At 39.0% G+C, this 13314-nt stretch overlaps 1 protein-coding gene across 1 annotated transcript; it reads left to right on the top strand.

The window, feature by feature from the left end:
- The first annotated feature begins 680 nt into the window (after positions 1-680).
- LOC101301745 lies at positions 681-2469 on the top strand. The gene is made up of 4 exons (XM_004309815.1): positions 681-1147; positions 1238-1619; positions 1709-1946; positions 2192-2469. The coding sequence occupies exons 1-4, from the start codon at positions 681-683 to the stop codon at positions 2467-2469; spliced, it is 1365 nt and encodes a 454-aa protein (XP_004309863.1).
- Positions 2470-13314: the final 10845 nt, after the last annotated feature.

The following is a 13314-nucleotide window of genomic DNA, read 5'->3' as shown; positions in this document are numbered from 1 at the left end:
TTCCAGATCCCAATTCTCCGGGAAAGTGTCTAGATATGTATTTGAGACTGTTGATTGATAAGCTAAAAGAATTATGGGAAAATGGAATCCCCACTTTTGACAGACATAGTAAAACTTCATTTAGGATGAGAGCAGTCGTGATGTGGACAATTAGCGACTTTCCTGGCTACGGTATGTTATCTTCTCATACCACTCAAGGGTACAAGGCTTGTCCCGTCTGCTTAGAGAACGTTGATGCTAGTCGTCACGCGGACAGGATTGTTTACATGGGTCATCATAGATGGCTTCCAATGAATCATGAATGGCGGCTTGATGCAGATGCATTCGATGGCAGGGAAAAACATCGTGAACCACCTCCTATTCAATCTGGGGATGAAATTTTATACAGGTTGAACTCTTTCAATTTTAGATATTTGAGTAGTGATAAAGATGTCTTGGCCCAAAATCCTGTGTGTCCTGCTGCACTTGACAATTAGCATCATAAGAGTATTTTCTTTGAATTACCTTACTGGTCCACTTTGAGAATTAGACACAACCTAGATGTCATGCATACAGAAAAGAATATTTGTGACAACGTGGTGGGAACAATTCTCAACATTAAAGACAAGATAAAAGACAATATCAAAGCGCGAGATGATTTGCAAAAGATGGGCTTACGGTGTGACTTATGGGTAAAAAGGATGGCGTCAAGACAAGTGTTTATGCCTATTGCACCTTACTCAGGGAAGCCCGCTTTGAAACCTAAAGTTTTAAGTTGGTTCAATGATGTTAAGTATCCTCAAGGATATGCTGGAAATATAGCTCGATGTGTTAAGGTGGCGGAACAGAAGATACATGGATTGAAGAGTCATGACTGTCATGTTTTATTGCAACGTCTTCTTCCCGTGGTAATCAGACCTTATCTGCATCGTGATGTGGTGGAGCCGTTAGTAGCCTTGTCCAGGTTTTGGCAGAGATTATGCAGTAGAGAGCTGAAGAAGTTAGATGCTGTTGAAATGAAATCAGACATTGTCTACATCCTATGTAAATTGGAGAGGATCTTCCCCCCGACTTTCTTTTCGATTATGGTTCATCTCATGATCCATCTTTCCGAACAAGTGCTTCTTACTAGTCTAGTACACTTTACTTGGATGTTTCCCATAGAAATGTATGATTATAACCCAAAATCCTGTCACACATTATTATTATTAACATATTTTCCCTATATTTTCATTTGTACTAACTATTTTATTTTTAGACAACTTGGTGGGTATAAAGGTTTTGTTAAAAACAGAGCAAAACCAGAAGGATCAATAGCTAACGCATACATTCCACATGAGTGTGTAACGTATTGCAAGTCATATCTCCATAATACTGATGACACAGAGGGCCTCGACCCGGCAAGAACACCTATTTTCAACCTCTCAATTGTCTCTGAAGATATAAGAATGTTTGGTAACTTACCTAATTCAGAAATTTTAAGAGAAGATGAGTTATGTGAGGCTCATTGGTGGGTACTGCAACACTGTGACGAGGTCAAGGAATATAGAGATGCTCATTTGGGACTTAATCAACTTAAGTATCAGAATAAGCATGAAGAGAGGCATAAGAAAATGTTTCCTGTATATTTCCTAAAATGGGTACGTTTAATCTCCCCATTTCAAAATTTGGGAAAATTATGCCCTTTTCGATCATAATTTTTAACTTACATATTTTTATTTGTTTGTAGGTAACGAGGATGCAAGAATGCCAAGACAAAGATTATTCTCCGCAGTTGCATCATTTGGCGTGTATGCCACAAGGACATAACGTTTATGCGGCTTGTGTAGTCAACGGTGTTAAGTTTCTCACAGAACGATTAGATCAACGCCGAAAGACACAGAACAATGGCATCATGGTAGTGGGTAAGGATAATGTTGCATACTACGGAATTGTTGTTGCCGTCATCGAACTACTATATCCAACAGGTATGCCAATTGTGTTGTTCAAGTGTAGATGGTTTAATACTGACCCAAATTTTCCGAGGAGTACGAAGATGGACCACGAGCTATTATCCATGAATACATCCACAAGCTGGTACGAGCATGCCCCGTTTGTGCTTGCCATTCAAGCAAAACAAGAGTTTTATCTTGATGATCCAAAAGCTGGTAGGGGTTGGAAAGTAGTTAACGTGATGGAGCATAGAAGTATATTTAACGCAACCACACTTAAGGGGGCCGGGTCGAACAAGATATTGAGAATGTGGCTCTTGAACCATATCAAGTGCCTTTTACCTCTGACATCCCCGACACAAGCACAATTCGCATCAACAACGACATCCACTTCACACAAGGTGAGTACATTCCAATTTCAGGTTTAGGGTTCGACTTCAGTTCACTACCGTACATCCCACCTAGTCACGACTTCATTAACGATGAAGATGAAGATGAAGATTCAGATGAAATTCCTGAGGATGATCTAGAAGATCCAGATTACGAGGATAGTGATTGAGTACTTAATTATAGAAACATATTTTGGTGTGCATCTGAACATATGTATTTGTACTGTAAAACATATGTATTTGTACTGTTAAATAATTAAATTTAAAGAAATGTATTTAATGAAAATATACATCAATTTCAAATATTGCGACTAAATTTGCGACAAAAAAACAAGTTTCATCGCTAAAATTCATATCCTAAGCGACGAAAATGTTAACCTCGTCGCAAAGGTCCTAAAAATTAGCGCGGCACCATTTTGCGACAAATATTTGGGCCGAGTTCGAAAGTGAGATTGGGCCACGAAGGGCCGGGTTTCGTAGCAACATCCATTAGTCATTATACCCAAATCAGTTCCTGCTACTCCCCATATCGCAACTCCACCATCCCCGAAATTCGCCGGCGCCTTCCCAATTTCGAAACTGTAATCCCTAAACCGACTTCGAATCAGGGATTCATAGTCACATCCCGACCTTTAAATTTTTACCTTATTTACTAGCTTGGTTATAATAAGAATTTTACCGTCTCCGTCATTGAGGTTATGGTTTAATTGGTCCCTAGAGGGGTTTCGGGGACGGTTATGCTCAGAGGATTATTAGTAGGAGAAAAATATGACGACGGTAAAAATGGTGAATTTTAGCTAGTAAAAGGTAATTTTTATTCGGGTATTATTTTTTCGGGGTGTTTTATTTTTGGAGTTGGGTATAAGTGTGGTGTTGGACTGGTTTGGGTGGAGGCCCAAAACCCATTTCTCCCTTCTCTCTTTTTCTTCCCGGTTCTTCCTCTCCCCCGAGTCCACCCGCTGCCCGACTTTCCGGCCGTCCTCCCGCCGCCGTCCGGCCACCAACCGCCGCCGCACCGGTCCCGTTCGATCGGCCTCCGACCCAGCTTCCATTCTAGGCCGGTGAGAGCCGCCCTAGCTCCGCCGTGAAGGAGTTCTCTCCCCCGAAAGGCTCGGCCGCCATGGTGGTTCCATCGCCGGAACTTCCTCCTCCGGCCACCAATCCGAGCAAGCCTTGTACGGTTTTGAAGGTCTCAAACCCAGCCGCCTTGCCCTAAAAGGACTCACTCCGGTTCGTTTCAGGTAAGGAGAAATTTGAGGTGGAAGTTCTAGGGCGTTTTTGATGTTTCCGTTCGATTGGCATAGCTAGGCTTGGATTTTGGGTTTGTGCTAGTTAGGAAAGTTGTAGAGGGAGTGGAGAGGAAGCTACTATTAAAATTTGGTAGGATTTGAAGGTCGCTAGAGTCGGCCTCCGGCCGCCGCTGTTTGGGAGGTTTTTATGGTTTTAAATGTGGAATATTTAGGGGAGTTTATTGTGATGAATTATGGAATTTTTGGATGAGTTTTGGATAGGTTTGTGAATTTCCGAAGTTTGGTAATTTTGGCGGATTAATAAGGTAGAATCCGGCCATTGGATTAAAGTCGTATAATCTGTGGAAGGGTGTAGTTAAAGCTGCTGGTTTTAGTATTGAGGTGTGGACCGTATTGAAGTTAGGCAATGGTAAGCGTGAGTATGGCTCTTGGATAATTTTGCCTATTTTGTTTAAATATTGGATTTTTAGTTGGGAAATTAATTATATATATTTGTGCCAGAGTTCGAGGAAACCTCACTGGAGTGGCGATTTGGATTTCGTCGGGCTTATGCCTAGAGTTGTGAGTGGACCTTTGTTTTAATTGAAAAGCATGCGATGAATTATTTTGTTGATCATTTATTTCTTCTGATGAGACTTATTGATTTCTCGGTTATTTGGCAATTCTTCCTCCTTTGGAGAGTTCCCGAAAATGAGATTTTTGGTGGATATGTTTATTGGATGTTATGAGTATAGTATGTATATAAATGCTAGCTAGCCATACGTGCTTGGTCCGTCATAATGAGGTAAAATTCCATTATGGCGTGACGTGAGTGTTAGACACAAGCGTCATAGCCCTATATGAAAACTACGTTATTTTCTGGTTTATTTAGGTTTTCATATAGGGAGTCCACACATATATATACACCATCCTCTTCGGTTATAATGAGGAAAAATTTCATTATGGCGCGACGTGAGCGTTAGACGTAAGCGTCGTAGCCTTGTATGAGTTTCTCTTTTTCTAAGTTGTTCATAGAATTCATACAAGGAGTCTGACGAGTGTAAATACATACACGTATATGTCTATATATTGTTTACCCTGAGAGGCTCCATTTTATTTGAGTTGGTGACTAGCCGGAGCTAGTCGTGAAATTGCTAGTTTTTGAGTCGAGCGCTTTTGAGCGGATGCATGTAGTATAATTTCTTTGGAAATTAAAATGGGAATGCATAAATATTTTTTATTAATTTATTTTTGTCCACTCACTCTAACGTTTTCAAATGTTTTCCCCTGGGCCTTTTGTTTTAAAAATGCTCAGCTTGCAAGTTAGCTTAGTTGAAGTCGGGCGTACTTGGAGATGAGGCATAGTCATCATATAGCTTCCACTTGTTAATTTATTATGTTTCATTTCTTCCTATTAGAGTTGCTCTGAACCAATAAAGGGTTGGATATGAGATTTGTTTAGATTAGTAATTAATTTGGGTAGTGTTGTGATTTGGGGAGCACGAAGGCTCCAGGAGTTTAAGGTTGGATTTAAATTTTCAGAAGTGTTTGCAGGTTTTATTAGAAAGGGTTGTTTATTTTCAAGGGAGGTTATGCTGAATTTTCGGTAAACTTTCCTTAGAGGTGGTCCCCGCAGGATTTACTTCGGGTTTCAAGGTGAAATTTGGGGTGGGTCCTGACATTCATCTCCCCCATTCGAACCCTAATTAATCCCGACTTCTCCCGTCTTCTTTGAATTTCTTGTTCAATCCCAATTCTGTTGTTCGCTCTCCCCTCTACCATCTAATCCCAATTTCATTCCCACCCTATCCCCAACATGCCACCATTGACGAAGAAAAGGGCCAGGGAGATTGCATTTGAGAGATTAAGAGCGGCTTGTGCAACCCAATATGGATCCTGCACAACGGAAGATACTGCAGCGCCGACGGGAGATGTTGGTGGCCGACGGGAGCCTCTAACTGGAGGTTTTGTTCGTGAAATGATTCCACCTCCACCACGAGTATCAATTGCCGAAACAGCTCCGCCACTGGATGAGGACGAGATCAACAATGTCGCACCAGAAGATGAGGAGGCGTTGTCCGATGGTTACGTTGTAGCGTTCGATGTGGTACTAAGAAGTCCACTGGACGTCCCCCAAAACTCCGACGAGAGTTCGGCAACTTGGACAAAGTGAAAAGAATTGTGAAATGTACCGGGAAGATTGAAACAGTGTATGACGAGTTCATCGAGGACCATCTTCATCATCAGTGAGCAGCCTCCTGGTCAATAGCATTGGTGCAATTATTCGATCCAAAGTCAAATTGTTGGCCGAAAGTGGGAATGCCTAAGTGACTTTGAGAAGAAGAAGTTGATAGACGGGCTTACGGTAAGAGTCCTGCTTTCTCTTTTGGTGAATCAGTTGTTTTTATTCTTCATTATGATGAGTGGTTATATGTTTAGTCAGTTGGTTCATTATGTCATTCTGTTTAGGCATGAAGTTGGTTATATGGTTATATGGTTATATGTTTAGTGAGTTGGTGAATGTTTGTGTTGCAGCCATATTTTAAAATTGATTTTGGGGATAAACGGATGTGGGCGTGGCTTGAAGATAAGGCGGGTACCATATATAAAGATTGGAATGGGGACTTTTCAAAACGCTATAAGAAGTATGGGAGAGGAACAATTCCGCCAGATTTGATACACAGGCGGGATGAGTGGGACTAGCTTTGCTGGCACTTTGAGTGGGCTGATTTCAAGGTAAATTTATTTTCCTGCCACTTTGATATTTATTTTGGTTAGAATGTGAATTTGTGAGATGAGTTGGTATTTCTTATTTTGGCTAGAATGTGAATTTGTGAGATGAGTTGGTATTTCTTATGTTGGCTACAATGTGAATTTGTGAGATGAGTTGGTATTTCATATTTTGGCTAGAATGTGAATTTGTGAGATGAGTTGGTATTTGTTAATGATTGTTAAAGAGTTGTAGAATGTATGACGGATGGCAGTTCATGGTTAGAGGGACATTATGGTTAATGATTGTTAAAGAGTTGTAGAGTTGTTTTTTTTTTTGCTGAATGATTATAGTTCCTAAAATTTTGGATTTTGGTTAGAGTAGTAGTTTTTTTGTTGATTTTGTGATTGGCATGCTAATTTTGGTTAGAGTAGTAGTTGGAAACACTTTAAGTCCTGTTATATAATAATTTTACTCAAATGACAAATTTTTCCTATCTGCTAATTTTGAGGCTTTCTTGCTCAACTGAGGATAAAGAGCCCTTGTATCAGTGGTGATTTGAGTTTGAAACAACTGGTATCATATCAACTTGTATTTTGTGATTGGTATGCGATTCTTTGAAACACATATCCATGGTTATGCTTCATTTTATTGGTCATTTCGTTGTGCAATAAGGAAAGGATTGCAAGTGAACGGTGAACATTTTGTAGGTTTTAGAACCAGACAGTAGAATGGTATAGTAAAATTTTACTTATGTCTTTCTTTTCCAAAGACTTCTTGCATGCATCAGCTAAATTTTCTAGTCCCCTTATAAGGCATCATAGATCTTATACATATGTAAAAACCCTATGTACATAGTCACTGAGAGGTCCTTCTTGTTAAGCCACTTAAGCGCACATCTTGTATGTATCTTTAATTTTTGACTTGAATGCATATATCGGATTCTCCTATGTATCGATCTTAACTGGAAGGCTAGCTTGTCAAAATTTATTTGAAGAAGAAAAGGAAGGCTAGTTGCATGTGTCCTTTAGCACTAATCAGTCCTTGGTTTCAGTTTCATAATGTTTCAACTTTCAATGTTCTATAATTCTAAGGGTTGTTCCCCTCCTTTGATTAATGTGAAGCTGTCCGGTTTATTGAGGCTTGAGGCCGGCACCCTTATTTAGAGGTAGTTCTTACCTAGTTTATAATCTTAAAGAGCACAACGTACATACATGGACATCATCTGTGCAGATTGCATGCAGTACCATATGTAGTTGGACTGGTGTACTTGGACTCTCTTCAAACTTCTTCCATTGATCATATTTATAAACACACATTGTATAGGTTAGTCTGTTGGTGTTTGAGTGCAGTTTAGTCTCCTTTACTTTCTTTTTTCTCAATTTTATTCATCAAGTCTTGTTATATAATAATTTATTTTTTTTGTAAATAATTCATATAAATTAGCACAAGCATCATGTTTCTCTAAAATTGTTTGTTGCTTACTGATTGGTTCAATGTTTGGTAGACACGATCGGCGGCTAACACGACCAACCGTGGTAAGAAGGAGTCGGAGCACCACACAGGGCGGCTACCTATCATCTACAGGGTGGTCCACCACAAAGAGAAGGGTGAGGAATTTCTTGTTATCCCATCTTACACAGAGTCGTATGATACAGTCAACAACCCTAAAGCTGCCAAGAATCTTGTAAGTTAATTAAATTTGGTCATTGTTAGCTGTGTGTGTGTGTGTGTGGAAGTCATGTGTAGTTTTAGATTAATTAACAATTTGAGTAGTTTTAACATTAATGTATTGCAACCCCGTGACCTATGAAATGGCATTTGTCTAACAGTATTTTATTTAAGCACATCTGTGAAATGAAAGATATCTGATTCAGATGCTTCAATGGTATGCATGACTCTTTGCATCTTTGACCGTATATTGATTTTCCATACTAGAACGAATCTTGTGAACTGAAACAAACATCCCTCCTAAAAAAGCCTAGTAGTATAGAATAATTCCTTCTTTTATTATTTTTGCCCTACACATTCATATATATAAGTTGGAAAATAGTGGAAGATTTTATTAGCTTAATTCAAGTAAGTGACACGTTAATATCGCTATGATAATTTTTCCTCCTCCTTTTCGCTTCTTTCAATGTGCTGCAGATCTATCTATCTATCTATCTGTGGCTTATATATATAAAACAAGGTTAGAGTCCTTTTTGAATTTGAACCCACAAAGTGATCACCTGGAGAGATTATTGATCATCTTCCACATTTCTAATGATGATGAACCATAATGAGTTTGTCTTTATTTAAATAATTAGCAAGGATGAAAACCTCATTTATATATATTTGAAGTGCAGCACTAGAACCAGTAGTACTGCTGGTGATAATGTTAAGGATAAACATCAGCACCATCTTATATATATATCGATCAGTTTGTCTAAAAAGTTTTGTTTAGGTGCAGAGCAACATATTCATGGGTTTTGTTGGGCACACATTCATCACCTTATATTGATTTCTTATTAGACTGGAGAAAATGGTGGATTGTGTGCTTGTGATTTTTGCTATTGTTTCTATTTCTTATTTGGTTAGTGGGAATCCTTATGGCAGAGGAAGAGAAAGCATGGGTTTGTGGTTTCTCTTGGATTTTCTGGGTTTTTTTCCCATTTGTTATTGTTTTGATGGATATTGAAATAACATTGCATGCAAGTGTCTTTTGGTTATGGTGAGTATGGTGAAGTGCAATTTTGCTTCATTTTCTGGAACCAAAATGAACCTAGAGGAACACACTTATTTTCAGTTCAGTTTCAGTTCCATCCATAAAGGAACACTTATTTTCCTTCACTGCTTATCATTTACAGCCTGGATGATAAGATTTGCAAAATAAGCAGGAGGAAATGCAGAAAGAGGCCTCTAAATTGAAAAATGAGCAGAAGAATGCAAACCTTGATGTCCCGGAGGGTGAGCTCCCACCTTTGGAGTGGTCAATAAACATTAAGGTGCTTGAAGTAGGAGTTGGTAGAAGAGCCGGGAAGGAGATTCGTGGTCTTGGAAGAGCAGGTGTACGAGAGTCATCATCTTCTGCTCCATGTTCTCGAGTTTATGAGGTGGAGGACAGATTACATATTGCTGAGGAGAGAGCCGAAAAAGCCGAGGCGGTTGCGCAGAACCTTAGTGAAGAGATGGCATTGGTGAAGTAGCAACTAGCAGCAGAGATGTCTTTTATGGGGCAGCAGACTGGGTGTCCTCCACAAGTCCCTTCCCAACAACCTCTAAATGAAAATGTTGATGTAGGGAACAACATGGAAGTTGAGAGGAACTAGGTACAACACTGCATGCTTCCCTTATTTGGTTTTTATTAGATGGAGAAGCCTTTAAGGCTATAGGTTGTTGTATATATGCTTCACTATTTTGGTTTTATTTAGATTGGCGAAGCAGCCTTTAAGGTTAGGTCTGGGACATGCAATTGGTTTTGTTTAGTTGGAGAAGGATAGACTAGCTAGGATGACATGCAATTGGTTTTGTTTAGTTGGAGAAGGGGATAGGCTAGCTAGGATGAATGAATGGTTTTGTTTAGTTTACTTTCAAGGTGTGACTTTGTATGAACAAATTATTAATATTCAAATATTATTGTTTGCTAAATTTGCAGTTTTATCTTTTCTGTTTCTATAAAAAAACTATTTAGTAGTGAAACAGGGAGGAAAAAGAAACAGATAGCATAAGACTAGCTTTTTATGTAGCAATGCCTTACAACCCAATCACTAGCCACAAATCCCACGTGACTAAATCGCTCAAGCTTAGGGTCCGCAACAACTCATAAAGGTACCTCCAAGAGTTACTATAGGTACCCTACCATAACACTTCAACTAACTTTAACATCAAAAGAATACACCACTACTTCGAACTTTCTTTCCAACTATTTTCTCCTAGACATCACATAACTCGAAGCCAAGATTTTCTATCGGACTACAACAACTCCTTACTTGCCCACCAAAAACAGAAAACTCCCAAGACATGAATTGAAACATTTCACCTACCACAGATTCACACAAATTGTCCAACCTAGCATCTTAATCATCACCCAAACAATCATTGATGAGTTCCCAACTGGAGTTCCCAACTCACAATTGAACTCTAACAATTTATGATATCAACTCGATACCCTTAGAAAAGGCGTGATCCATACACCTTTTCATTACTCAAAGCAGAATGATTTACTTAAGAGGTTGGCGTACGGAGGCTTAGTCTTAGAGATATAGACATTTATGGTACAATACTGTTCATAAACAAGATAGGAACAACTACATCACAAACCTAATCAACACATAGTGTCTAAAGCATATAATGCTAATAGATCCGCCGCGGTAGGACCATCACTCTATAGACACTAATCATGACCAACAATATGAGGTAGTACTAAAAAGAGAAAGGAATCGAATAACCTAGTGCTCTGATACCAACTATCAGGACCCAACCTGAATTTCACCCTGAAACTCGAAGTAAAGCCTGTGGGGACCACCTCCAAGGAAAGTTTACCAAAAATTCGGCATAACCTCCCTTGAAAATGGACAACCCTTCCTAATAATGCCTGAATACACTTCTGAAAATCCAAATCCAACCTTAAACTCTTGGAGCCTTCGTGCTCCCCCAAATCACATCATCTCTCAATTTAATTACTAACTTTAAAAAGAAAATCTCATAACCAACAACCACAGTTCAGAGCAACTCTATTTGAGAGGAAAAGAACTAGAAATATAAAAATGAGCGGAAGCTATAATATTGATCATGCCTCTTCTCCATGTACGCCCGATCTTAATTATGCTAACTTGCATACTGGGCATTTTTAAAACGAAGGGCCTAGGGGAAAACATTTAAAAATGTTAGAGTGAGTGGACAAAAATGAATTTAATGAAAAATATTTATGCTTTCCCAAAATAAATTTCCTTAGAAAATATGCTGCTTGTGACAGCTCAAAGCTTTCTACTCTCAAACTGGCAAATACATGACTAGCTCCGGCCAGTCTCCAATACTCAATAAAATAGAGCCTCTCATGCTAAACTATATAAATATATATGTGTATGTATTTACACTCGTCAGACTCCTTGTATGAATTTTATGAACAAAATAGAAAAATAGAAATTCATACAAGGCTACGACGCTTGCGTCTAACGCTCACGTCACGCCATAATGGAATTTTTCCTCATTATGACTGAAGAGGACGGGTGTATATACGTGTGAACTCCCTATATGAAACCTATAAGAACCAGATAAGAAAGTAGTTTTCATATAGGGCTATGACGCTTGTGTCTAACAGTCACGTCACGCCATAATAGAATTTTACCTCATTATGACGGACCAAGCACGTACGGCTAGCTAGCATTTATATACATACTATACTCATAAACATCCGATATACATATCCACCAAAAATCTCATTTTCGGTAACTCTCCAAAAGATGAAAATTGCCAAACATCAGAGAAAGCAATAAATTTCAACAGAAGAATAACTGATCAACAATATAATGCATCGCATGCTTTTAATTAAAACAAAAGTCCACTCACAGGTTAAGCCTTCCAATGCTCGGAATACTCCTCGAGCGGTGTCTCCAATTATTCAAAATCTCAAGTCAATCCCACGTCTGACGATAAATAGTAGAACAAATCGGTCAGACTGGACGCCGAAATAATCATTGACTCGACTTCTTCCTAGTTCGATTAGGATTTCCTAGGTTGACTAGGATTGACCAATTGACTTAGGGTTGGGCAACTAATGATGTTTCGACATTTTCCAAATTAACCTTTAACTTAACAATTCGAGTCAATTCACCAAATATTCTACTAACCACTACTCACTTGGCGTCATTAAATAATTCATGAATCACTAATGACCCCCAACTTTTACGCTTAAAAGATCGTTTTGGCAACCTCCGGTGTCGATTAATAAAACTAGGGTAATTTCAAGGACTCAAATATATAGAACACATTAATCCGGAAAACCATTAAATTACTAAGGGCACCCAAAAAGGGTTTCCATAAATGGGATGTGACACGACCCACCCCAAATTTCACCCTGAAACCCGGAGTAAGTCGTGCGGGGACCACCTCCAAGGAAAAATTTTACTGAAAAGATTAAGCAAATCTCCCTTGCAGATGGACAACCCTAACTCGAAAATTTCATATTACACTCTTAATTCAACACTTCCGAACATCACATAATCATCCTTCAGAAATTCTACACATAAAATACAATAATCCCAAAGTATTCAGAGCTACTAAACACAAGTGGAAGCAAGAAAACACGAGTAGGTTGAACAGGTAACCTACTGATGAAAACTGGCAGAAAAGCGGGTGACTATGCCTCGTCTCCTACTAGATCCAACCCGAACTCTGCAGACTGGGCAATTTAAAACGAAGGGCCCAGGGGAAAACATTTAATAACGTTAGAGTGAGTGGACAGAAATAAAATAATAAATAAAATATTTATGTTTCCCCAAATTAATTTCTAAGGAAAAATCGAATGCATACCGCAAGCGATAAAACTTTTATCCCATAAATGTCGAGCCTCTCAGGCTCTATAATATATGTATGTATTTACACACGTCCATACTCCCTATATAAATTCATGGGTCTATATAGGGCTACTACGCTCGCGTCCAACGTTGACGTCACGCCTTAATGCGGTGCTACACTACGCCATTAAGGTGGACAGACGGGTGTATAAATATGTGCCCATACCCCCTATATGAATTAAACACTCATATAGGGCTACTACGCTCACGTCCAACGCTCACGTCACACCATAATGCGGCTATATGCTACGCCATTAAGGTGGACAGACACATATGGCTAGCTAGCATTTTCTATACATACTCTCTCATATATACATATTTATATTCACCGAAAATCCCATTTTCGGTAACTCTCTCAGAGAAATAAAAGCGTCAAAATTAATTGACGTCAAAACTCCAACAAAAGGAAATGTTCAATCATGAACCATAGGATGCATATTATTTCAAATAAAAGTCCACTGGGGCCTCGTCTGCTCGAGCCTCCTCACGTCCTGTTCCAAATATAATATTAATTTCCCA

This window comes from Fragaria vesca, unplaced genomic scaffold, assembly GCF_000184155.1.
Source record: "Fragaria vesca subsp. vesca unplaced genomic scaffold, FraVesHawaii_1.0 scf0513090, whole genome shotgun sequence".
NCBI classification, from domain to species: Eukaryota; Viridiplantae; Streptophyta; class Magnoliopsida; order Rosales; family Rosaceae; genus Fragaria; species Fragaria vesca.
The sequence above is the reverse complement of the archived record's forward strand: the minus strand, read 5'-3'. Positions and strand labels throughout refer to the sequence as shown.

Excerpts from the sequence above, each read along its gene's own strand:
- LOC101301745 (XM_004309815.1), top strand. The coding sequence starts at position 681 with ATGGCGTCAAGACAAGTGTTTATGCCTATTGCACCTTACTCAGGGAAG. Across the intron at positions 1,148-1,237 it reads TGGATGTTTCCCATAGAAAT|ACAACTTGGTGGGTATAAAG; the intron begins GTATGATTATAA and ends TTTTATTTTTAG. Across the intron at positions 1,947-2,191 it reads CGAACTACTATATCCAACAG|GGGGCCGGGTCGAACAAGAT; the intron begins GTATGCCAATTG and ends ACCACACTTAAG.